The 23617-nt window shown below is 54.4% G+C and overlaps 1 protein-coding gene across 2 annotated transcripts in view; it reads left to right on the top strand.

Moving 5' to 3' along the window:
- ZCCHC24 (zinc finger CCHC-type containing 24) overlaps positions 1–22408 on the top strand; it is a 62499-nt gene extending 40091 nt beyond the window's left edge. The window contains exons 3-4 of one of the 2 annotated variants that reach the window (XM_068547975.1): positions 10062–10226; positions 18312–22408. In XM_068547975.1, coding sequence (XP_068404076.1) covers positions 10062–10226; positions 18312–18425 — 279 coding nt within the window. In that variant the 3' untranslated portion in view covers positions 18426–22408. Of the gene's footprint in view, positions 1–10061; positions 10227–10382; positions 12076–18311 lie in introns of those variants that run through there. The other variant, XM_068547976.1, reaches the window with a different exon arrangement.
- The last annotated feature ends 1209 nt before the right edge of the window (positions 22409–23617 follow it).

Raw genomic sequence — 23617 nt, 5'->3', positions numbered from 1 at the left:
GGTTGCAGATCTTCCGTCCGCCGCATCCACTCCCTACGGCGGAGGCGGGACGAGCGATAGCTGTCTCCCTCCGCAGTCACAGGAGGGGAGGAAAACCCAGGCCTTTTGCAATCGCTCTGATTCGGATGTTTTCCACCCCTTTGGACGGGCCCCCCCCCCTTCCCCTCCAGCCCCTGAGCTCTGATCCGTGCGGTTTGCTAATGGAGGAAAGCCAGAAGCAGGAAACAGATAGCTTAGGGAGTGGCTGTACATGTGATTACAAAGTCTCTGCTTTCCAAAAAGTTTTGCCTGAGAGCAATTCCAATTGCCTGGCCTTGGGGTGGGATTTGGAGAGAGGGGTTCCTGTGGCGGGGAGGGGCTCCTAGGGGCACAGTGCCCAGAGGCCTGTGGGGTGCCAGGGGCCTCTACGCCGCTCTGGGTCCTGGAGGGGCTTCTTGGCCTCTGTCGGGGCGTCCCTCCTGTATCTGTTTTCTCCTTCCCTTTTGGTTCGTTTCCCCCCTTCCTCTCTCCCCTCGTCTGTCACTCCTCACCCTCCCACCCCGCCCCCACCCCCGCCGCCCTCCCGTCTTCCTCAGTCTCCTGGCTCCCTACCCCTGACTCCTGACTGTGCTCTGCCCCTGCCTCCCAGCCTCCCCTTGTCTTCTCCTCTCCATCTCAGCCCTTTCCCTGTCTCCACACTTCCACTCCATGCCCCCTCCCCAGGGTTTTCCTGAGACCTTTTCCTGGCACTGTGAAAGCGTCATTGTTCCCCGGCACTTGGACAAACCCTAGTGTTGTGGAATCAGGATGGCATTTTTGCGGTGGCTTTGGGCTGGGAACGGGCCGGGAGGGGCGATGAGGAGGCTGGGACTTCTGGGCTCATGCTGGGCTGCGGCAGGAACCCAGAAAAGGGGAGGGGGCCTGGGGGAGGGGGCCAGGACGCCTGTGCTCAGACAAGGGGGCCCTTGAGGCTCCGGAGGAAACCCAGGGGGACCTCTTGCCGCGTCCTTCCTCCCTCCCAGCAGCCTGCGGGCCACAGGGTCCAGCCCACCTGTCCCTCTGATCGCCTGCTTCCTCTGGGGCCTCCGCCGAGCCCGCAGCTGCCGGGACCAGGCTGCAGAGGCTGAAGCAGCCCTCCTGCCCACCTCCCTGGGCCATGTGTGTGGACACGTGAGTGTGGAGGTCTTTGGAGGGTTGCTAAAGCAGTGTCACAGGGCGCAGGGGAAAGAGAAGCATGGGTCCGGGCACTGAACGGGCTTAAGCTCGGATCCAGGCTCCAGTGCGGGCCCCACCGCTTACTAATTCTGTGACTTTGGGCAAGTGCTGCCCCTGTGCCCAGCCTCAGTTTCCTCATCTGTCAGTAGGGTTCAGAGTGCTGATTTCATAGGGCTGTTGCATTGATTAGAGATCATTTCACATGTATTGTGCGTTGGCCCCATGCCTGTCACCTAGGACTGGGTGAAGAGCAGCCTCTGCCTGAGGACGTGGGTCCAAGAGTGTTTCTGCAGGTGTGAGTCTGACTTGGGCCAGAGCCTGGAAATGTGTGTCTGAGGGTGTCTGTGACAGGTGTGGACCACGCTTGGTGAAAGGGTCACACAGGGCTGATCCCTTTGGAAGGCCCCAGACTGTGAGAGCATTCCTCATCTGTCTTGCTTATTTCCATATTCCTGGAATGTTCCACAGAGCCCGGTGCAGAGCGGGTGCTCAATAAATGTTAGTTGAATGAATGAATAATTGCAGTGGTAGCCAAGGGTCGGAGCTCAGAGGTGGAGTCGTGGTCCTAGGAGCAGGCTTGCTCTCTCATTTTCCCACAACCATTTCAGGAGCGGTTGTGCACGAGGTGGGAGGTGTTGCTGTGGTGTCAGCGGACCGGGTTCAAGTCTTGGCTCCACGGCTGTGGGGCCCTGCACAGGTTGCTTGGCCTCTCTGGGCCTCTGTTTGCTCTCCCATAAAATGGAAGAGCTTTGGAGTGACAGGTTGGCAAGTGACTGGCACGTAGTAGGTGCTCATGAAATGTTAGCGCCCCAGCTCCTACACTTGGCAGATGAAGTTCCAGGTTGGGCCTGAGAGAGCCAGGGCTGAGCCCCGGCCTCTGACCGCAGCCCCTGTTTACTCCCCATGGGTCCAGGCTTGAGGGGAGAGACAGCACGGAGGGCAAGGGGGTACCTGTGGGCCTGAGGAAGGGGGGCTCAAGAGAGGAGGCTCTGGGAGAGGGGCACTGCCTCCTCCAGGGAGAGCCCCCAGCCCTTAGAAAGGGTCCCCAGAACCCTCTGGGGCCTTCCAGGAAGGGCCAGCAAGGACGCACAAAGAGTCCTGGGCCCTTCATTCTCTGTGTCTTCATCTACGGAAAGGGCATCTCAAACCCAGGGCTCTTTCCCTCTCGACTCTAGGCCAGGACCACCTCAGCCACCTGGCCACAGGAGAGCACGCAGACTGGGGGCACAGGGATCCAGCAAGGAACCCATCTGTTCCTTGTTTCCTCCCTTGCTTCTCTTGGCTCGGCCAGTGCCTCTCAGCTGGACGCACTGTGGGGTCAGCCTAGTGCTCCCTGGCAGAGAGCGGGAGCGTGAGGGCAGCTGCCAGGCTGTCCTATGGGCCTCAGGGAGGAAAGGGAGCCTGCCCAGCGGTCAGTGCCACACTCATTCGAGAGATGGGGAAACTGAGGCCCAGAGAGGGGAAGGGATGCCCCCAGGGCCACCCAGCATGCCAGGGCCTGTGACAGTAGCAACGCTTTCCTGTTTCTCACCATCCTGGCTGGGTGGGTTCCTCATCTTAATGTCATCTTCGCACGCTGCGGGGCAATTGAGAGGATGGGCTTGAGTCAGCGGCCTGGGTTCAAGTCCAGACTCTACCACCTGCTGGTAGTATAGCCTTGGGCGAGTTACTTAACCTCTTCATTCCTCAGGTGTTCTCATCTGAAACCTGAGACTAAGCATACTTGACTCATAAGGTGATTGTACAAAGGGGGTCTGGCTGTGAGAAGACACCCAGTGAATATGGCTATTACCGTGTCCCAGAGCTTGGCTGGGCACAGACTGCTCTCCTGGGCAGACAGAGGTGGTGTGGCCAGGGCTGGGGCTGAGGCCTGCAGCTGGGGCCCATAGCTGAAACCGTGATCCAGAGAGCAGAGGCAGGGGCAGAAGCCAGTGTGGAGTCATGATGCACAGGGCATGGCCTCAGGTCCTCAGCACCCCACCTCACTGCCCCCTCCTGGGCCAGGGTCCCTGGGATGCTCTCCTTCAAGCTACCAAAGATGACAATGTCATCTCCCTGCAAAAAAGAATCAGTCTAGGGACTTCCCTGGTGGTGCAGTGGTTAAGAATCCGCCTGCCAGTGCAGGGGACACGGGTTCAATCCCTGGTCCAGGAAGATCCCAATCCCACATGCCGTGGAGCAACTAAGTCCGTACACCACAACTACTGAGCCTGCGCTCCAGAGCCCACAGCCACAACTACTGAGCCCACGTGCCACACTACTGAAGCCCACACACCTAAAGCCCAAGCTCCGCAACAAGAGAAGCCACTGCAATGAGAAGCCCGTGCACCGCAACGAAGATTAGCCCCCGCTCAGTGCAACTAGAGGAAGCCCGCACGCAGCAATGAAGACCCAACACAACCAAATAAATAAATAAATAAATAAATAAATAAATAAATAAATAAATAAATAAAAAAGACAGCCTAAAAGGGGCCAAGAGGAAAACAAACTTCACTCTGAAGCCTGACTCACTCCTGGTGGGACTTCAGGAAGCAGGGGCAGGGAAATTGATGGGCACAGTGACCAGCCAGACTCTTATGTCATGTGATAGGTGTGGATACTTCCAGCTGTCCTCAAAGTTGAGGGAGCAAATGGGATCCAGGGGGTGGGACGTCCACTCCATGGCGGGGGGTGGGGGGCCGGGCAGCTCTACGGACATGAACATGGTCCAACAGAACCAGCAGCCAGAGGTTGGCCACTACCTGGCACCCAGGCCCCAGGGGACAAGTATGGACAGAGCTGCCATCTCTGTCTGGTTCCCACCACCTTGGAAAAGCACAGGGCGCCCCCTTGTGGGCAGGAGGGGCCTGCAGGCCAGGGAGTCAGCTGATGGACCATCATCATTTTCTCCATCAAAGTCATACCTACTCATTCAAGACAATCATTAATTAGAGCAGAGCATCCTGTCTCCTGGAGGCAACCTCTGAACACTTCTGACTGATCTCCTGCCGGCCCTTTCCTTACACATTTTTCCTTTTTACAGTTTTACTCTGGGAGCAGTCTGTATTCAATCGCTTATCCTGCTTTCTTTTTAAAATGTTTTCCCAAACCCTTTTTTAAAAACCTCATAAATATTTTAATGGCTTTGTTGTCATTTGTCCAATGGGTGTAACGTCATTTAGGGAACCAAGGCGTTGGTTTTTTTCCAGCCTGTCGCCGTCATAAACAATTCTGTGATGGATATCCTTGAACATCCTTGTGGTCTGCACCTCTGATCTTTTCTTTCCTTAGGATGGTCACCCAGATATAGATTTGCTGGGAGGGAAGGAATGGAACTTTTAAAGGTTGAAACCTTACCACCAAGTTGAACTATAGAAATGCAGTAGGAAATGTACTTGTTCAAGCCCACCCCCAGCAGTGTCTGAGCGTGTTCCCTCTCCACACCTGCCTGGTTGGCCTTCACCAGCAACAAGAGTTGGGAGGATTACAGAGCTGAAGTGCCCTCAGAGTTACCTGGTCCAATTGTCTGACCAGGGCAAAAGTCCCCTTGGCAATGTCCCTGATAGTTGTTCACCCAGTCTCTGCTTGCATACCCCTAGTGAAAGGGAGCTCACTACCTAGTGTCCAGCCACAAGAAATCTCATGAGCCTTTGGGAAGAAAACACTGAGCCATCCTGCAAAAGTGCCCAGGTAGTGTCAGCATCCTCTACATCTCTCCCCAAGCTGCTGGCTTGCCCGGATGTCTCCTCCCACTCCCCGCCCTGCTTTGCCCTGGTTACTCCCTGGCACAAGTCCTCCTTCCCACCACCATGCCAGCCACCATCTCTCACTTCCCAGGCTCCCCTCCATGGTGATTCTAGCCTGGTCTGGAGGACAGAGGACCTGATCCCTCGTCTCAGCTCAGTCCCTGATTTGCTATGTGTCCTTGAGCAAGTCCCCTGGCCCCTTTGGTCCCCAGAGGGCCTGTCTGTACTAAGAGGGCTGGTTTCTGAGCCCCACTGAGCTTTGCCTGAGCTCCTGGCAGATGTGATTTCCCAGAGGGGTATGTGGCAGGGACCCGGGTCAGGAGAGCTTGGTCAGGCCTGGCCTGCTTCCCAGCCGGGGTGGGCAGTGGTCCCTGCAGGGCCATTGGTAGTCACTGTCTGCTTCATACTGACGTTTATGAGAAGAGGCCGTGCCTTTCTGGGAGGAGAGGCAGGGGAAAAGTGTGGGAGGCAGAGAAGCCTTCTTTCTGTCAAAAATTCCTACTCCCTTTGGCCCTGCCCTTGTCTGTAAGCGTAACAGTGGTGGGACTGAGCCCTTCCGGGAAACTGCTGCTCGCTGCCCAGGGCTGCCTGCTGGCCTGCCTTCCCTCCACCCACTGCCTCTCTGCCCCTGCCCCACAGGCATCTCTCCCCTCTGACCCGTAGGAGGGCAAAGCCACTGGGCTAGGCTGAGCTGGAGGCCCTGGGGCCTGGGGGATTTCTTCTCCTGAGCACAGGCCTCAGCTTCATGGTGGGGACACACTTGGGGGTGACAGACAGAAGGGGTGTAGCCTTGTGGAAAAGCCTGCTGGGCCTGGCCTCCTGCCCCTCACATACTAGAAACTCTTTGGCAAGTGCCTCCCTTTCCCTGTGCCTCAGTTTCACCATCTGTTAAGTGGGTTTGATGATACTCCCTGCCCAACAGTGTTATGGGGAGAGTTGAATGGGAGCCTGACAGGCCATGGAGCTGTAGCACAAAGCCTAGCGCACAGGTGGTCCTTCGTAAAAGTCTGTTCTCTTCACTCTTCCCTTTGTCCTCTGCCAGCAGCAGAGTTTCCACAGAGTTTCCACAGCCTTCCTCTACCTTTCTTGGCTCCCCCTGAGGATTCCAGAAGGTGAAGACACCTAATGCTGTTCTTATTTTGCTTGCCACCCCCCACCCCCTGGCAACACAGGGGTGGTGAGCCCACCCTCTACTCAGGCTTCCCTCCCATCTTTGGGACTTTCCTCTTACAGTTTATGCCCAACGGTCTCAGCCCCAGCCTCTGTATCACCTGGAACACATCTGCTCCCTCTCTCTGCACAAGCCCCAGAAACGAATGCTACTGAAATCACTAATGGTTACTGAGCACTTGCAATGTCCACCCACCGAGCTAAGACCTTCATCTGCGTGAATGCATCAGATCCCTCCAACAGCGCTGGGAAAGCTGGCCCGTTATCATCATCCTGGGTTCCTGGGTGTGGAAACCAAGTCACAAAGAGGTTGCATAGCTGGCTGAAGGTCCCCCAGATAGTCACAGGCAGAGGCAGAATGCCATCACTGGCATCTGGCCCTGAAGTCCAAGGTCTGAGCCACGTCTCATGTGGTGGGGTGTCAGAGCTGGACCCTCTCAGCGCCTGGCCTGACAGCAGTGTGGGAATGGTGTGCTGAAGATGTTTGATACTGCAGGAGCCTGGAGCCCCTGTCCCTGCCCAGAAGCTCCCAGTCCTTGATGGAAGGCTCCAGAATGGCCAGTTTTCTAATTACATGGTGCGGTGATGCTTTCCAACTCACCTCCTTGCTCTTCTCTCATCTTCCTGCTTCTCCCTTTGGTGCACATGCTGTATCTTCTTTATTTGTTTACCTTTCCTTCCTGTTCATTTCTGAAGCAGAGACTTTTTGGGAACTGAATTGTCAGTCTTGCCCCAATCCTCACCCTTCACTCTGCTGAGTGTCCCGAGATGCCTTGACCCCTGCCCTTGGCCCCAGCTGTGTGAGGCCAGGTGCCAGGTCCCATCAATCTCTGAACCAAGAGGCCTGCAGAACCAGATCCCAGAGTGGGTCTGGCTGGTGATGGTCCCCACATTTCCCACTTCAACCAAGGAGTCTCAAATCCTACCATTAGTGAGGTACCACATGCCTATCCCTTGTCCCCCTTTAAAATGTAAGTGCCTTTAAGAACAGGGACCAGGAAACTGAGTTCATCTAGTACTTTATTTCAGGATTACTGCAGAATGGAGGCTGCGTAAGTTGTGGGTACCAGGCACCAGGTAGAAAAACGTGCCACCAGAAGTGGTTGGGTCACTGCACACCCCCTATCTTAAGACCAACACAGCCCGAAGTGCCTTCAGAGTCATAGGTGGCCTGTCTACTGCAAATCGACTGGACCCTGGGCCCTGGCTGCACACCGAGTGCTTCCCTTGGCATAACTAGCCTCTCTCATGGACCTGACCAGTGCCGAGAGCCAGCCCTGCCTTGGAGCTCGGTCTTCTCCCCATGATATCATGGCTGCTAGGAAGGCCAATAAGGATCCAAAAGACATTAGGCAGTGGGCCCAAAAGACCAGGGCGGTGTTGTTGTCACTTTCTAAGTTTAGATTTACACATTCAGCATGTATGTCCATTTTTAGGGTTTTGTCTGTAATTCTAGTCGGTTGTCACCAAGTGGTGGTAATGGCGGCTGGGCAAAAAAGACATGATTACTGAAGGAAGAAATTATTATTTTATATACCGCTATTGTTCTATATTATTAAATAATAATAATTAATACTCCTATTTGATTTGCCAGGCATTGTTCTAAGTGTTTTACCTCACTTAATCCTCAGAACAGTCTTTCGTGGTAGTTCCTATCATTAGTCTTGTGAAGTGACTCGCCCAGGATCACAGAGCTAGGATTTGGATCCAGAGTCTGGTGTTCTTAACCTTTATGCACTACTTCAGAAACAGGCAAATACCCAGGGAAACATTACTATGGAAACAGACCATCTCATAGACCAGTACTTCTTAAACTTAATAGCGTATGAATTCTCTGGGGCTCCTGTGAAAATGCAAATTCTGATTCAGTGAATCTAAGATGGGGCCTGAGATTCTGCATTTCGAATGAGCTCCCAGGCAATGCTGAGGATGCCAGTCTAGGAATGACTGATAGTCACAGTGTAGTGCCTGCGTTTAAGCCGGCCTCAAACTCAAATCCTGTGAGTGCTAAGTAGGTGACATAATGCAGGGCGCAGTTGGTCGGAACAGAGGTGACACGGAGAACGCATTGCAGTCGGTCTGATGGGGCGGCCACTCCTTAACCTCAGCTGATAATCACCAGCAAGAATTCTGGACCAATGTGGTCATATTTCTATGTGAAATCTCGCACTAAATCTCGCACTTTCAAATAATGGGGCAACAAATTCAACTTTCTAAAACACTAGGCAGCTTGTTCATGAATGTTCATAGCAGCATTATTCATAATAGCCAAAAATTAGAAACAACCCAGTGTCTTTCCTCTGATGAATGAGTAAATAAAATATGGCATGACCATATAATGGGATATTATTCGGCACCAAAAAGGAATGACATACTGATACATGCTGCAATGTGGATGAACATTAAAAACACTACAGTGAGTGAAAGAAGCCAGACACAAAAGGGCAATTATTGTATGAGATGTCAAGAATAGGGAAATCTGTAGAAAGAGAAAGTAAATTAGTGGTTGCCTGGGGCTGGGTATGGTGAGGAAGTGGGGGGTTGGATGGTGAGTGACTGTTAATGAATACAGAGTTTCTCTGGGGGAGTAACGAAAAATGTTCTAAAATTAGACTGTAGTGATGGTTGTATAACTCTATGAATATACTAAAACCCATTGAATTGTACACCTTAAATAGGTGAAATGTCGGGTATGTGAACCATATCTCAATAAAGCTGCTTTAAAAAAAAATACCATGTAGGAGAGAGCTAGTTTCTTTAATATATAAAGTGCAGTTACAAATCAACAAGAAAAATACCAAACCCCAGCAGAAAAAAAAAATCACAAAGGATATGAACTAACAGTTCACAAAGGAAACACAAGTGGCTCTTAAATGCAAAAATTCTCTCTTGCTCATAATACATGTCATACAAGTCAAAGCTACTCTGAGAAGATTTTCTACCTCTTAGGTTGGCAATGATGAAAACTCTGTTAGGGAGGAGACAGGACATTAAGTTGGTACACCTGCAGCTGGAGGGGTGGAGGCGGGTAGCAGCAATTGTCATCTTTAAAAATGAAAATTGTACATACCCATCGACCCAGCAATTTCACTTCTAGGAATTTATTCAACAAATGTACTCTCACATGTGCAAAATTATATATGTATATACACACATATATGCAAAGTTATTCATAGTAGCATTGCTTGTAATAGAAAAGTGGAAACAATCTAGACATTTGCAGTAGTGATGGGAAAGCACTACGAACCTTGCATAGATTTGAATACTGTGCAACCCTCAAACACAATACAGCAGCTCTGTTTATACTGATCTGGGGGAAAATATTATATATATATGTCTGAGATATATTATTAAGTGAAAAAGGGAAGATGTAGAACCAAGTATATAATCTGTCTCCATAGGAGTGAGGGAAAAGAAAGGACGCACGTACATATGTATATGGTGTATACGTTTGTAAATGGAGAGCCCGTCTTTGGGGTGGTCTAAAGGAAATTCAGATAGCCGCCAGGTAAGGGAGCAGGTGGCTGGGAGCAGGGGTGAGGGGAGACACACTTTCGCTGCCTACAAGGTTGTATTCTGCCTGCGTTGTCTCTTCAGTAGCCATTTAAACCACACCACCCAGGGCCGGAGAGTACCTGTGTGAGGTCGTGTGACCACCAGCTGCCCCTTCATGACAGCAGAGTTAAAGGAGTAGTCCCTAGGCACCATCGAGGACTTTGCTCCCTCAAATCTAAAAGAGATGTGCACCACTCACCACCTCCTCTGTTCTCTGTCCCCACACGAGTCTCCCGGCCTTGGGATTCCCATGTGTGCTCTGAGGGTGACTCTGGTGTTCTCCGGACTGGGGACAAAATGTGTCCGGCACATGGGGACACAGGGCACGAAGGCTGAAGAGGGAAACCATGAGGACCCCGTGGGGCATCATTTTGGCCTGCTGGACCCTAATCCCTGTGTTTGCTTCGTGTCCTCTAGGCACGCCCCAAAGGCGAGGGTCTGACCCCGTACCAGGGCAAAAAGCGTTGCTTCGGCGAGTACAAGTGTCCCAAGTGCAAGAGAAAATGGATGAGCGGGAACTCCTGGGCCAATATGGGGCAGGAGTGCATCAAGTGTCACATCAACGTGTACCCACACAAGCAGGTGAGCCGGGCGAGGGGTGGGGGAGCGGGAAGCAGGTGAGGCGTAAGAACCAGGGGAGGGTGACCTTTTCCCTTACTGAGCCTCAGTTTGCTCCTTCATACGATGGGGATGAGACCAGATCTATCCAAGTTAGCCCTTTCTTTCCTTGTCTCATAGGACATGGGGGGGAGAGGGCCTGTTTCTCCAGAAAGGGAAGGAAGATAAAGGGGCAACTGTACGAAGACCCTGAGACCACAGACCCCAGTGAATTTTGAAAGTAACGAACTGCAACCGTGACACAAAGAGGGATGCGCAGGCAGCGGGATGCTGTAGAAAAGTGCATTTTGTTGGTTCTTCGCCCAGTTGGCGCATGTTTACAAGGTGGCTACTGGGTGCCAGATACTGTGCAACGGGGCTGGTGGCCAAGGGCCTGCCTGCCCTGCTGGGAGGGGCTTGAGACGGCTCATACCAGGCAGCACTCACTGCAGGCTGCAGAGAGGAGGCGGCATTTACTCTGGGACCTGAAGCAGGGGAGGAAGCTAGACCTGTCACAAGAGGGAGGATGGCCATCCTAGGAAGAGGGTACAGCAAGTGCTAATGCCCTGAGGCTGTTGGACTTGAGATGCTCAAGGCTGAAAGCTCAGTGAAGGAACGGGAGAGTGGGGTGGGAGGAACGGGAGAGCTAAATGGAGCCGTCACCAGAGGAATTCGGGGGGCCCTACAAGGAAGCCCCCAGCAACAGGGCTTTCAGCTTCATTTTGAGATGATTGCTTTGGTTGTGTGTAGAGACTGGCCTAGAGGGGCTGGGAGACTGGGGAGACCAGCAGGAAAGCCATGGCCATAGTCCTGGGCGAACCGAAGGAGGTCTGAACTAAGGTGGTGGCTCTGGACCTGGGTCCAACACAGAGCGTCAGGGGATTGGATGTGAAAGGTGAGGGGGGGGGGCCAGGAATCCAGAACAATCACACTCTGGCTTGAGCTCCTGAGTGGATGGAGGTGGTTGTTACCAAGGTGGGCAGCCTGGGCTGGGGGCAGTTGGGGTGGCACATAGGTGTTCTAGATAAAGGCAAGAGATCTCTAATACATGCTACATTTGAGATGTTCCTGAAAATCCAGGTCAAGATGTCAAGAGGGCAGTTGGGTTTGTTATTCTGAAGCTCGTATGAGAAGTCAAGGTGGTTCACCGGTAATTGGGTACCATTGGCCTAAAGGTATTTAGGGAATGATGAGATTTCCTGCAGAATGTGGACAAAGTAGAGAGGGGATTCCCCAGACCATGTGTTGTGGAATCCCAGCATTCGGAGGTCAGATGGAGGAGAAGCATCCAGCGAGGAGGAGGACCAAGGAGCGTGGAGTCCTGGAGGTGGGAGGGTGGCACAGGTGGCGGCTGGTGCTGAGATGTCAGGTGTAATGACCATGGGGAAGGGCCCTTGAGGTTTGGTAATAAGGAGCTGGTCCCGAAACTTTGGGGGGCATCACTTTTACCTGGAGGACTTTTTGAGCTGCCACCAAGCTCTGAGAACCACTGAAGCCGATGCCCTGCAGGTCGGACATGAGGCGGAGGGGAGATGTTAATTCACAGCGGATCTGTTGGCCAGGGCAGTGTCCATGGTGGCGGAGGTTCCCTGGGCCAGGCCGCAGAGGAAATACCTTCACTGTCCACTTTCGCAAAGGGCATTGATTATGGAGAGAAGCAGAGAAATGGGGCAGTAGCTAGAGCAGGGACGGTGGCGTTGAGATGGGTGTTCTGAAGATGGGAGAGCCTGGAGCACGTTATAGGCAAATGAGAATGACCCAGAAGAAAGCAAAAGGCTGATGACAAGGGGACAAGAGGGAGATGCCTTATCATCAGCCCAGGAGGGAGGGAGGTGGGGGATGATTGGGGAGGGTCGTGGGTTTGATGGGGCAGAGAAGGGGGACCTCACTTCCAGGGCTTCTGTTTTCTCAGTGAAATGTGACACGAGGTTTTCAGCTAAAAGTCAGAGTGAGGAGGGGTGTGGTGGGCTTGGGGAAGGACAAGGGAGGAAGCGAACCTACTAGAGAAACATAGCCAGACTGGCAAGCAGCATCCCAGCCCAGGGGGAGCTTTGAGATCATAACTGTCACCCAAGCCGTCAGCCCAGTTCTGCGACTTGGTCAGTAGTGTTCACTGCACAGGTGCGGGCCAGAGATGGTGTTACAGGGGTTCGGGGACAGAGGTGTGCTGGATGAGTGTTTCAGAGGGACAAGGTCAAAGAGTCAGGTGTGATGTTGGAAGAGTGTGGTCCTGGGCTGTGAGCGAGACGGCTGGGAAGGGAAGCCAGAGGGGCCCTGATGGAGAGGCGGGGCCAGGACTGGGTGAAGTGCGGAGCCGAGAGCTGGACAGAGCGCAGGTTTCTGAAGACCAAGTCCAGGCTGTGGCTGAGGGGATGGTGGGAGACAAGGTCACTGCTGGTGAGGTAGTTGGGGTACCGAGGAGCGGGGGTGGGGCGAGCCTTCCCTGTGTAAGCTGAGTCACCAAGAAGGATGGCAGGAGCAGGGGGCAGAGGAGGCCACAGGGAAAGGGAGGCAGGAGGGTGGGGGAGGATCCCCCGAGGCAGTAACGTCAGGCTGAGCTCCGAGGGGCAGTGGAGGGTCAGCAGACGAAGGGGGCTGGGGTGGGAGTGGCAGAGAGGGGAGGGTGCGCTTCTGGTTAGGGAACAGCATGTGCAGAGTGGAGAAGACAGGGCCGAGCCGAGCACTGGAGGAGCCGAGGGGTGAAGCAGAGTGCGGAAGGAGGGGCCGGGCTGCCTTGGGCTGGCTCGGAGGCCATGGCATGGAATTTGGTCTTTATCCTACTAGGAGCGTCTGGGAGTTGTCCAAGAGGACTCTTGTGGTTGAAACATTTTGTGATTTTATGACCCTCGTGCAGGCCTCCTTTGCCTCTGTTTGCAGACTCTCCATCCTCCCGCCCCCAAGGGTTTCCGTCGTTCCCATCACCCACACTGTCGCACACAGGCAAATAGATGGGAAGCTGGCCGTGCAGCCCAGTGGGCAAGGGGCTCCTTAGTGCAGGGGGCCTGGCCCACGACCTAATGGCACCAAGGGAAACACCAAGGCCCTGGAGCGCCAGGACAGGCTTGATGACCCAGTGGCTGGGCACAGGGCACGTGATATGCACGTAGTGTTGTAGGAGCACGTCGGGGCTGGGGCTGAAGGCGGGCAGTGTAAAGGAGCCACGGCATCCTGGATCCTGAAGTCTTCCTGGCAATTCCCGAGCAGGTCTGGAACCCCAGTTCAAAAGCACCTCCCCAAACGTCTGACTGTCAGCACACTCGCCCTCGTTGAACTCTGCTCTCCCAGGGCCCTTGTGCGTGGCCTGTGCTGTCAGAGGGGTTCCTACTTTCTCTCACTGGACACACTTTGTCGACAGCTGCTCGCCAGGTCTGTGCAGGCTCTGAAGGAAGACGAAGGTCAGGGGGCTGCCTGGCTTTCCAGGAGCTTCCTCTCCAACCCAAGGGACAGGATTCCATCAGACAGGGTTAGCAACTGGCGTTCAGAGAACTCCTGTTCTGAGTCGCAGGTGTGGTCACCCTCCGGGTGCCGTTTGCTGAGCCCCTGCACACCCGTCGTGTGTGCTCTGCCCTCAGACCGGGTGTCCTGTTCACTGGGAGGGAACGTGCAGTCCTGAGAAGCCACGTGGCCTTTCCAGGGCCCCCACGTGGAAGTGGTGCCTTGGCGTTGAACTTGCACCTGTGTCTGGAGCCCGGCCCTGAGGCCAGGCAGGCCTCCGTTGGTGTCCCAGCTCGCGCCCCCTGAACTGGGTGGGCTGGAGCAAAGCTCTGGGCTGGGCTCCGAGCACAGGAGAGAGGAGGGGTGCTGTAGGTGCGTCTCAGTCACTGGAGACTCGGGCAGGAATTGGGAGAATTGTGACAGAGGTGTGCGGTGGCCAGGCACTCCTCTGCGTATTTTATACCTTCGTCCTCTCAGCCACCCCATGAGGTCAGCTCTATTGTCTCCCCATTTTACAGAGGAGGAAACTAAGGCAAAGGGCATAAGTGACTTACCCAAGGTCAGTAGAGAAGCTGGAACTCATGAAGAGGGATCAAGTTTGGGGCTGGAGGAGAACATGGAGCCTGGAGGGGACAGATGAGTGACCTGGGGGAAGCGGGGACAGGGGGAACAGCAAGGGCAGGTCAGGGTGGCTGGCTGGGGAGGGGAGCTGGGAATGGGCCAGTTCCTGCAGGGGCTCAGACGTATGGTGCTTGGGGCTGTGCTGGGGGTCTGGGAGGCTCAGTCCTTATAATTCTCACACCTCTGTGACCTAAGCAGAGAGGCAGGGCCCAGCCCATGCACCCAAGTCCACCGGGACCCAACTCCCCGCTGCGGCTCCAGCCTCCTCGGCCGCACCCCTGTATTGCCCTAGCACCCCTTCCATGATGCCGGGCCCGTACCGCCACCCCCCAGGCTGGCAGTGGCCTCTCCTGCTTCGTCTCCATCCTGCGAAGCTCAGTCCAAGCGCAGCCTCCCTGACCATCACCTCCCCGTCTCCACACTCAGGATCAGAGTCTCCCGGGCCCAGTGAGGAAGAATCTTCCAAGTGCGTGTGGCTCTGCTCTTCCTTCTCCTCGTCATTCAGCCCTTGTTTGTTGAGCACCTACTGTGTGCAGCGGGGAGACTGAGGCCCAGAGAGGAGATGGGACTTGAGCAAGGTCACTCAGCCAGTCAGGGGGGCCTGGGACCGGGTCTCCCCCTGCCTCACCCCCCAATCTCCTGTCACAGGGCTCTTCTCCCTCAGGGAAGTGGCAAGCTGGGCTGAGGGCAGAGGGGGTGGTGGCCCTGCCGGGCTCCCCAGCAGTCAGGAGCCTTTGAAGAGCTGAGAGGAGGGGCCCAGAGCCTCTGTCCCCCCCATACTCTCCCTGCCCCCCGCGGTGGAGAGGGGTTGCTTTATTTCTCCTGCCCCCTGAGCTCTGACCTGTGTGGTATCCATCTCCTGAGAACCCTCCACTTCCCCTCCCCTCCCTCCCCTACCACATCTGTTTCCCGTCAGTCTCCAGCTGCGGCTCCCCCCTGCCAGCCCTGCCCCCCATGAGAAGAAAACACTAATGGGCTTTGCCTCACTGCGGGGGGTGGGGATGGCCCTGGGGTGATCAATCCCAGCTGCTGACTGTTTTTGCCTCCGCAGAGGGGAGTCGCCTTGACAGCTTCCCCAGCTCCTCCACCCAGTGCCTGGGCAGGGCTGAGCCAGGACCCGTGGAGGGAAGGGGCACTGACAGGGTCATGGCCGAGGAGCGGGGGTGGCCAGGATGTTGCAAGTGCATTTCCACAGGGACTCAGCTGGTTCCCCTGATCCCAGCCTGCTCCCTCTACATAATAATAATAGCAATAATACATGATATTAATACTGATCAACACTGCTCTTTATGTACCAGGCACTGTTCTAAAAACTTTGCATATATTAACTTATTTACTCTTCACAACAACCCTATCAAGTAGGTACCCTTAGTAGCCCATTGTATAGAGGAGAAAAATTGAGGCACAGAGAGGTTAAGTGACTTGCAAGAGGTCACACAGCAATTACAGAGTCTTACAGAGCTCTTTATGGTTAGAAACTACCTTAAGACAGTCATCTCATTTACTTCTCTCCCTATCACACATACAGCAAATGTTATTAACCCCCCACCCCACCCGAGTTACAGAAGGGCAAGTTAAGGTTCTAAAGGAGAAAGTTCTCTCCCAACAGCCCTTGGCAGGTAGGTAAAGCTGCAGGCCTCTGGCAAGGCCTTTAATGTCTTGGAGCCTCGGTTTCCTCATCTGTAATATAGGAGGATGATAATATGCCCCTCACAGGACGTTAGGTTGTATGATTTATGTGGCCGTGCTTTGCAAAGTGTAAACCACAGGGAGCAAGGGTGGTGTCAGGCCTGCTTGCTCTGGTCTCTCCGGCCCCACTTGGAAGACGGGTTCAGGGAGGGGCTCGGGCCAGCATGAAGAGTCCGGGAGGGGAGCTGGACATCAGGCTGGGTTTGGTCTAGGGGAGGGAAGACTTCAGAGCTGCTCACATCGGACCTATGGGGGCCAGCAGAGAGTCTGCATGGCCCCTGTGTGGCTGGGATCACTGGGATGGGCGTACAGGGACCCAGACTTCAGCCCAAGATCGTGAAGTGCTTCTTACAGTGGAGGCAATGGGCTGAGCCAGTGAGCTCAGCCGCCAGGGAGCTCTCCACTGCCAGGGCGTGTAGGCCATGCCCTGGGATACTGTAGGTGTGCATCAAGATGTCTGGAGGGCAGGGGATGTGACCTTCCCAGGTCTTTCAGCTTGGAATTGTGGCTCCAACTTTTAGTGGCCCTCCACCAGCTGGTATTCCCCTCCTATTAGTAATAATAATAAACAGCATTAATAACTTTTATGTGCTACGCACCTTCTATTTGTGATCTTCCTTGAGTTGTAACAACAGTCTCATGAGAAAAGTGTTACTGACATCTCCTTTTACAGATGAAGAAGTGGAGGATCAGAGAGGTCAGGTGGCTTGCCCAAGGTCACACAGCTCATAGGTAGTTTGAGCCCAGGTCTGACATGAAGCCAAACTCTTTCTCCTTTCCCCTGCCCAGGAAAGCCAGTCATTGAAAGCTTATTGAGATGAAGCCAAGGCTCCTGCCCTATTTCCATGTCTTCCTAGTGTGGCTTTAGGCCTGGAAGCACAGGGATGGGCTTTATGACCCTGGATCAGAACCCTGCCCACCCACAGTCCGTACATTCGCTTTCTAGAGCCCTCTGACTCGTCCATTCTCTGCTCTGAGTGTCAGCTTCAGACCAGGCACTGCATAATCAGGCAGAAAAGTTGGTGCGCTACTCTTGAGCAGTTTGCAGCCTGCCCAGGGGCTAGCGCTCACGCTCAGCTTCCCTCCAGGACCATTCTGGGTCCTGGTCACTGGCACCAAGGCTCCCTTGACCCACAGCAGCCTGCAGTTCCTGCCCCCTGTCCTCGGCAAGTGGCTCCCAGCTGGCCCTGATCAGCTTCCTTTGAGCCCCCCCGAGTCCATGCAGAGGACCCTGCTACAGGTAGGGGTTCTGGGCTGGGGCTACGGCTGCCAGCCAAGAAACCGTCTGCCTCGGGAAGTGTGCCTAATAACCTCCGTACATTTTCCAGAGAAACAAGCTCGCTTTTGAGAGCCAGGATGCGAGGTACAGAGGGAGCAGGGAAGCCCCCTGTGTAACAGAAATGTGCTTGTACGTGCCATACGCCACTCAGTTTACAAGCATCTAGACATCTGACTGCGCCCTGTAAACGAGCTGCAACAATGGCCCACTTTACAGATGTGGAAACAGAGGCTCTCTGAGGCCACACCGTGAGTGAGTAGCCTCAGAGGTCTGGCAAGTCACCTCCCTTCTCTGGACCTCAGTTTCCCTGTTCAGAAACACCTAGCCACTCCACTAACGGGGCAGGCACTGTGCCAGGCCCTGGGATGTGGGATGAATCGGAACACTGGCTGCTGACGTCACAGAGCGAAGGGCTTGCTCACCCGAAGCCTGAAACACTGTGACCCCGTCCAGGTTAAACTCCCCTTGAGTCTTGAGGCCGCAGGAGCAGGTGTGGTGGTGACAAGTGGCCTGGGAAGAAGCAGTGGATGCTGGCAATCAGGACGTGCGGCTTGGGTCTCCCTTGCGCTGGGCCTCAGTTTCTCCATCTGGATAATGCCTGTGCCCCGCTGTGCTGCCTCTGTCTCGGGCATTCGTGAGCTTCAGGTGGTGGCTGCTTAGAGAGTACTGGCGGGGGTGGAGTTGGGGGGCAAAGTGGCATCTAGACCTGGGGCTCTGTGTGCAAGACCTCCTCCCAAAGCGCTGGCCCCAGCCCGAGGCCTCAGCCTATGCCTCCCAGGATGCAGGACGCAGGACACTCGTGTTGCCTGCAGCAGGCGAGAAGCAGGAAGGGTCCTGGGCGCTTTGGGAAACAACCTCTGATTACAGACGCCTGCGCTCTCTCTCTGGGCCCTCCCTGTCTGTCTCCCTCCTCCTGCCTGTCTGTCTGTCTCGAGCACTCTCTGCCTCTCTCCACATCTGCCTCACTCTCCCTGCTCCTCTGGTATTTCTTTCTTTCCGCCCCCTCCTCCCCACCCTTGGGCCCGCTTCCTCCTTCCTCTCTGCAGAGACCCCTGGAGAAGCCCGATGGCCTGGACGTGTCCGACCAGAGCAAGGAGCACCCCCAGCACCTGTGCGAGAAGTGCAAGGTGCTGGGCTACTATTGCCGGCGCGTGCAATGACCCGGCCACCTGCTGGGCCCCGCCGCCCTCCTGCCAGCCAGAGAAGACGCCACCCCCCTGCGTGTCCCCTGTGTGCGCGCGGGGGCGCCCTCGCAGGCTTACAGGTCTAGGGGTTGGGCTCTTGGCTCATGTATGTTGACAAACAGTGTTACTGACGTAGCTGCGCCCCCAGAAGGCCGGGCCTCTGCGACTCTCTACGGGGGGCCCTGGGTCTGTGTGGAGGGGATAGGGCAAGCAGAGGTCAGCGCACAGGACCACGCAGAGCCCTTGGTGTCCCCGCAGGCTCTCCTCTGAGACTCCCTTTGGGGTGAGCAGCCTTGTATTGGCCACGAGTGCACTAAATTTACTGTGAATCCCAGAGCCTGCAGGGGACTGTCTCCCCAAGACCGGCCAGGCCGTCTTTTCCCACCCAGAACCTTCCAGTTTGCCCTGTGTGAAAAGCCACTCTTAGAAAGCCCTAATTTTCTGTCTAAGTCAGCACTCATGGCAAGCTGACACCTGTTCTCGCAGCTGCTGGGGAGCGGGCATCTCTGCCCCCTGCCACTTTGAGCCCCAAACCTGACCGCCTCTGCGGTCACTGGCGTTGCACCTGGGCGCCGCACCCTGCTCACCCCCATAGACCCAGAGGTCAGGCACGGGGAGGCACTGAACGTTGGACAGTGTCCCAAGGTGTGACCTGGGGCACATCAGGCAATGCCTCCCCCCTCTCCCAGCACATACTACCCCCACTTGCTTGGATTTTGTCAGCCCCATTCCCTTCCCCTCTCCCTCCCCTCCCACCCACGCTAGGGGGCCACCCCCTGATGGAGGCTACAGGACCCAGCAGGGAAGCCACTCTGGCAGGAAGGACACAGGCCTGGCAGATCAAAGACCCGGGTTTTAATGCTGGCCTCACCACTGACACACTGTGGAGCCTGGGAAGGATTCTCATCTCTCTGCTTCGCTACTAGTTAAGTGAGAGAGTGACAGCAGAGAGCCGAGAGGCCCGTTTCTGTTCTGATGTGCTGGGATTCAGCCTGGCTGTGTGCCGTCTCCTGGAGCAGAAAGCTTTACTTGGACAGTATCCCCAGGTCCCGCACCCCAACTATCACCCGTCAGTCGGTCACTTAAGAAGTCATGCGGAGGGATCCCGGTCCTCCCCTGTCGCCCCTGCAGGCTCAGCCCTGCCTGTTGTCCCCTACCCTGCAAACGTGAAGGAGAGGGTTTCCCCCGCCCCAAGACAAGCCACAGAACCTCTCGTTTGCAAAGTGGGGACAATGATTCCTACCTCCCGAGGTGGGGGGAGGCCTCTTGGCGCTCACACTGGTCAGGGCGACGCTGTCCTGGCTAGCGGGGGGATCGCCTTCCTCTTCGCTCTCTCCCCAGTGAGAAGTCCTATTTTTATTGTCGTGTCACCCTTCCTTTCTCCCAGGGGAACCGGCTGTCCGAGCTGGGTCACTTGATTTTGCCCCAACATGATGCCTCTGTGGAAAAAAAAAAATCAGACCACGAAATGGGCCTGAAATTCAGTGTTTACCACGGCTCAAGGACACCCAACCCGTGTCCAGTTGCCTTTTGTTTTCAAATGAAAATGCTTTGTACAACTGAGGAGTTACAGCAAAGTGTTAATCAGGGGTCCAGGGAGTGAGTTGAAGAGATGGAGTGAGTGCATTTGCAGCCAGAGGGCTGCAGGGTAGATTTGGGCAGGGTGGTGGGGGGAGCCATGCCCTCTGAGCATTTAAGAAGTGTGTATTTGCTCCAGCCTGAGCCCTGTAGCGGCCTGCCCCTGACTGTGAACACGCCCACTGAGGAATCCCTCCCAGCTGCTCCCTGCCTGCTCCACGGTGTCAAGGTGAGCCAGAGTCACCCTGTTCCAGGGCTCTCTGTCCCCAAGGAGAAGCTGTTGCTGTCAGTCATCCTAGCGCCCTGCTAACGAGAACATTCGCCGTGGTGGGCAGTGTGCTGGTCTCCTCTGCGAGGACCAGGTCCCAACCCTTCCAGGGACCTGGCTCCACAGGGGGACCTTGGCCTCAGGTACCTGGGCTGCAGTCGTGGGGGAAGCCCACACCCTAGAAAGAACCCAGGCTCCAGACCCCTGGAGGCCAGGGCCTTCCACAGGCCAAGAGGAGAAGGGATATCACCCCAAAGTGACCTTTGCAGTGGGTTTGTCCAGCTGGCAGCCATTGCCCCCGCCATCTGTGCAGAGCTGGCCACCGCAGGGGCTGGGCCCTCCCTCTGAGGCGGCCCTTCCACACCGCCCCCTCCTGCACTGTTTGGCTGAATTTGGGAGCTCTGTGTGCTCAGCGAAAGCCACTGCTGTCCAGGCTGGTGCTGTGAGAATTAAGTGCTCAGAGGGCCTGGGCACCCAGGAGACAAGAAAGTGTGTGGTTTTAGTACGTTCAAAGGGACAATCGCTTGCAGTTAGTAGATCTAGCGATCCAGTTGGGAGAGAACGGTGTTTACCCCATATGAAGTATTCAATAGTTCTACTTGTGAATTTGTATTTATTTTGAGTTATACTTGACACAGAATTCCTTTTTTTTTTTTTTTAAAGAAAAAATACTATGTGTGTATTTTGAAACGAAAATTCATGGATGTTAAAATTTCTGCATGGTTTCCAATTTTTCTCACAACACTGAATTTGTTACCTTCTCCCGAAAAATCTTCACAGTGATTTTTGTCTGTATATATTTGAGGGCTTTTTTAAAAAAAAGAAAAAGAAAAGAAAAATATGATTGCCTGATTTTTGAGATTAAAGTAAACAAAAAGAGAGGCATTTTCAAAACTTCAGAGCTTTCAGGAGGGCAATAGAATATCAAATGAAGATTTCTGGAAGTATTTTTTGCAAACCTTCTGGTTGAGCTGCAAGAAAATATTTATGGTGAGAACTTTTCTCTTTTTCCTGTTGGTTTTTTTTTTGGGGGGGGGGTGGTTGATTTTTTACTATGCTTTGGTCTGTAAAAAGTCTGCAACTGAATTACATCAAGAAGGAAATATTGTCTACATAGATTATTATATGAAGTTGGTACATAATTCTGATGAGGAAAAAAAACTTTGCAATTCTTTAAGCCATATTATTGTTATTCTCTGTTGTTTTCCCTGGATAAAAATATCAGTATTAAGTAGCCAGCATATTATTCAAGTGCTTAGACTTATTAATATGTTCTTGTCCTGTATTTATACATATGTGTATTTGGGAAAGTACTGCCTTTTTTTAAGGGAAGCTATTATTAGATACTTAGTGAAAAAGGGAATGGTGAGCCCTTCGAGCCTCTTCAGCTGAGGATAACACAGCATTATAATCCATTCTCTTGCACCTTCTTATTATTATCTTGTTATTATGGTTATTAAACTTGTGGGGGGCAGGAGTGTGCCTGGGGAGCACGGGGCGTGTGACTAACTAGCCCCACCATGGTCGGCCAGCTCCAAAGATGGTCTCCTTGGCCTGGTCCAGGGGTCCCGGTCAGCAGGGCCCAAGGATGGAAGAGGAAGCAGGAGGCGGACTTCTCCAGCCGCCCCCTTTGGAGCTTTGCCATCTGAGCCATGCCTCGGTGCCCTACGCTCTTTGAAGTTGGATTTGTCACCCAGAGCCCTTACACCTGCCCTCCAACATCTAATGGACTTGAATCTACTCTAAACGAATATTTAATCCAGCATCACTACATCGTAGCCCAGTGTGGCAACTAACCCTGGAGTTTGGGAGGCGTCCGGCCTTCGGGGGAGTTCATCGCTCTCTGTTGCCAACCTCACCGTTCGACCTCCTCCGCTCCTGTGTGGTGACCGTGTCCGTGTCTGTATCTGTTAATACGTGTGTGTCCAGCTAAAAAGACAAACAGAACCCGTGGGCCAGCTCGGAGGGTGCGTGGAGAAGCCTCCCGAACTCTCCCGAGGGCCGCCCTTGGGATGGCATTCCGTTGTGTGCCTTATTCCTGGAGAATCTGTATACGGCCTACCTATAGAAATATAGCCTTTTCACGCTGTATTAAAAGAACTTTTAAAAGCAAGAGAGGCTCCTGGGTGTCCTTGTTTACACGGAGCATTGGTAGGGAGCTGAACGTCTTCACAGATTCAGGGGTGCTGAGCTGGGTAGAGACGGCTTGGGGCTGCCCTTCCGCTCTCCCACGCCTGGAATGTCTTGTCCTTGCCCTGCCTCCACCCCACTGATTTGCCTCCTCCCAGCCCCCCTGTCCCCAAACGGACACTCTCTCCGGGGCGAGGGCCCTCCCCAAGCGGGGCCCCAGACTGGGCAAGATTGTCGGCACATTAGGTCACAGTTAGCTCTGCGATGGGACTGCTGGTGACCATATATAGGAGTGAATCTTCCTCAGAGACAGCAGCCCTAGGTCTCGCAGCTGCAGCTCCCACTTGGCCCTCTCACCAAGACAGGGATTTGGGCCTCAGACGCTGGGCATCCCACAGTGAGCAAACTCAAGTGTCCAGGGCCTCCTGGGAAGTCCCCAGGAGAGGGAACAGAGGGCCCTTCTTCTGAGCAAGGACCGGTCTGGGCTGTCTCAAGGTGGGGCTCTTGACTGGGGCCACAGACGGGAAGCCATGGCTCACAGGGCCTGGAGCCACGGCGAAGCAGGCCTGAAGGAGCCACCTGCATACGGAGCCCTGCGGCCCAGGATCAGCGCGCCTGCGGTTCTCAACCTGGCTGCTCACCAGAATCGCCTATGGGAGCCTTGGTCCATCCCAGAGATGCTTGAGAAACCAGCCTGGGTGTCCTCAGGTTCTTTAAGTCCCTGATCAGTCCAGTGTGCACGGCTGAGAAGCACCAGGCTTTGAAATGGTCCTCAGGGTCCTGCGGGGTGGATGGTGATGGCTGTGAGGAGGCCGTGGGCAGGGGGCGTCCAGCTCACTGGAGGGCATCCCATCCTCGGCTTCAGTCAATTGCTACCATCTAAGAATACACCACCTGGGGTGGGGTGGGGAGTAGTGGGGGGACTAGGCTGTTATGTGAAATTCTCCAATTTTTAAACTTTGGCAACTAGTTTATTAAATAGCTAAACTACATGTCTGAGGACCAGCCCATGTCTCCATGCAGCCCCTGAGATGGAGCAGAGAAAACAAGGTAAGTCCTTGGCATCAGGGATCATGGATGGGGGGGAAGGGTGGCGAACAGACAGGAACAGAGGCTCCCAACTCCAGAAGCAGGACCCCTTGTCTTATTTGGGGTGCACAGTGAATCCTGGGAGCCATCAAGCCCTATCCTG

Source organism: Eschrichtius robustus, chromosome 7 (genome assembly GCF_028021215.1).
Source record: "Eschrichtius robustus isolate mEscRob2 chromosome 7, mEscRob2.pri, whole genome shotgun sequence".
Taxonomy (NCBI): Eukaryota; Metazoa; Chordata; class Mammalia; order Artiodactyla; family Eschrichtiidae; genus Eschrichtius; species Eschrichtius robustus.
This window is presented reverse-complemented; position numbering and strand designations above follow the sequence as displayed.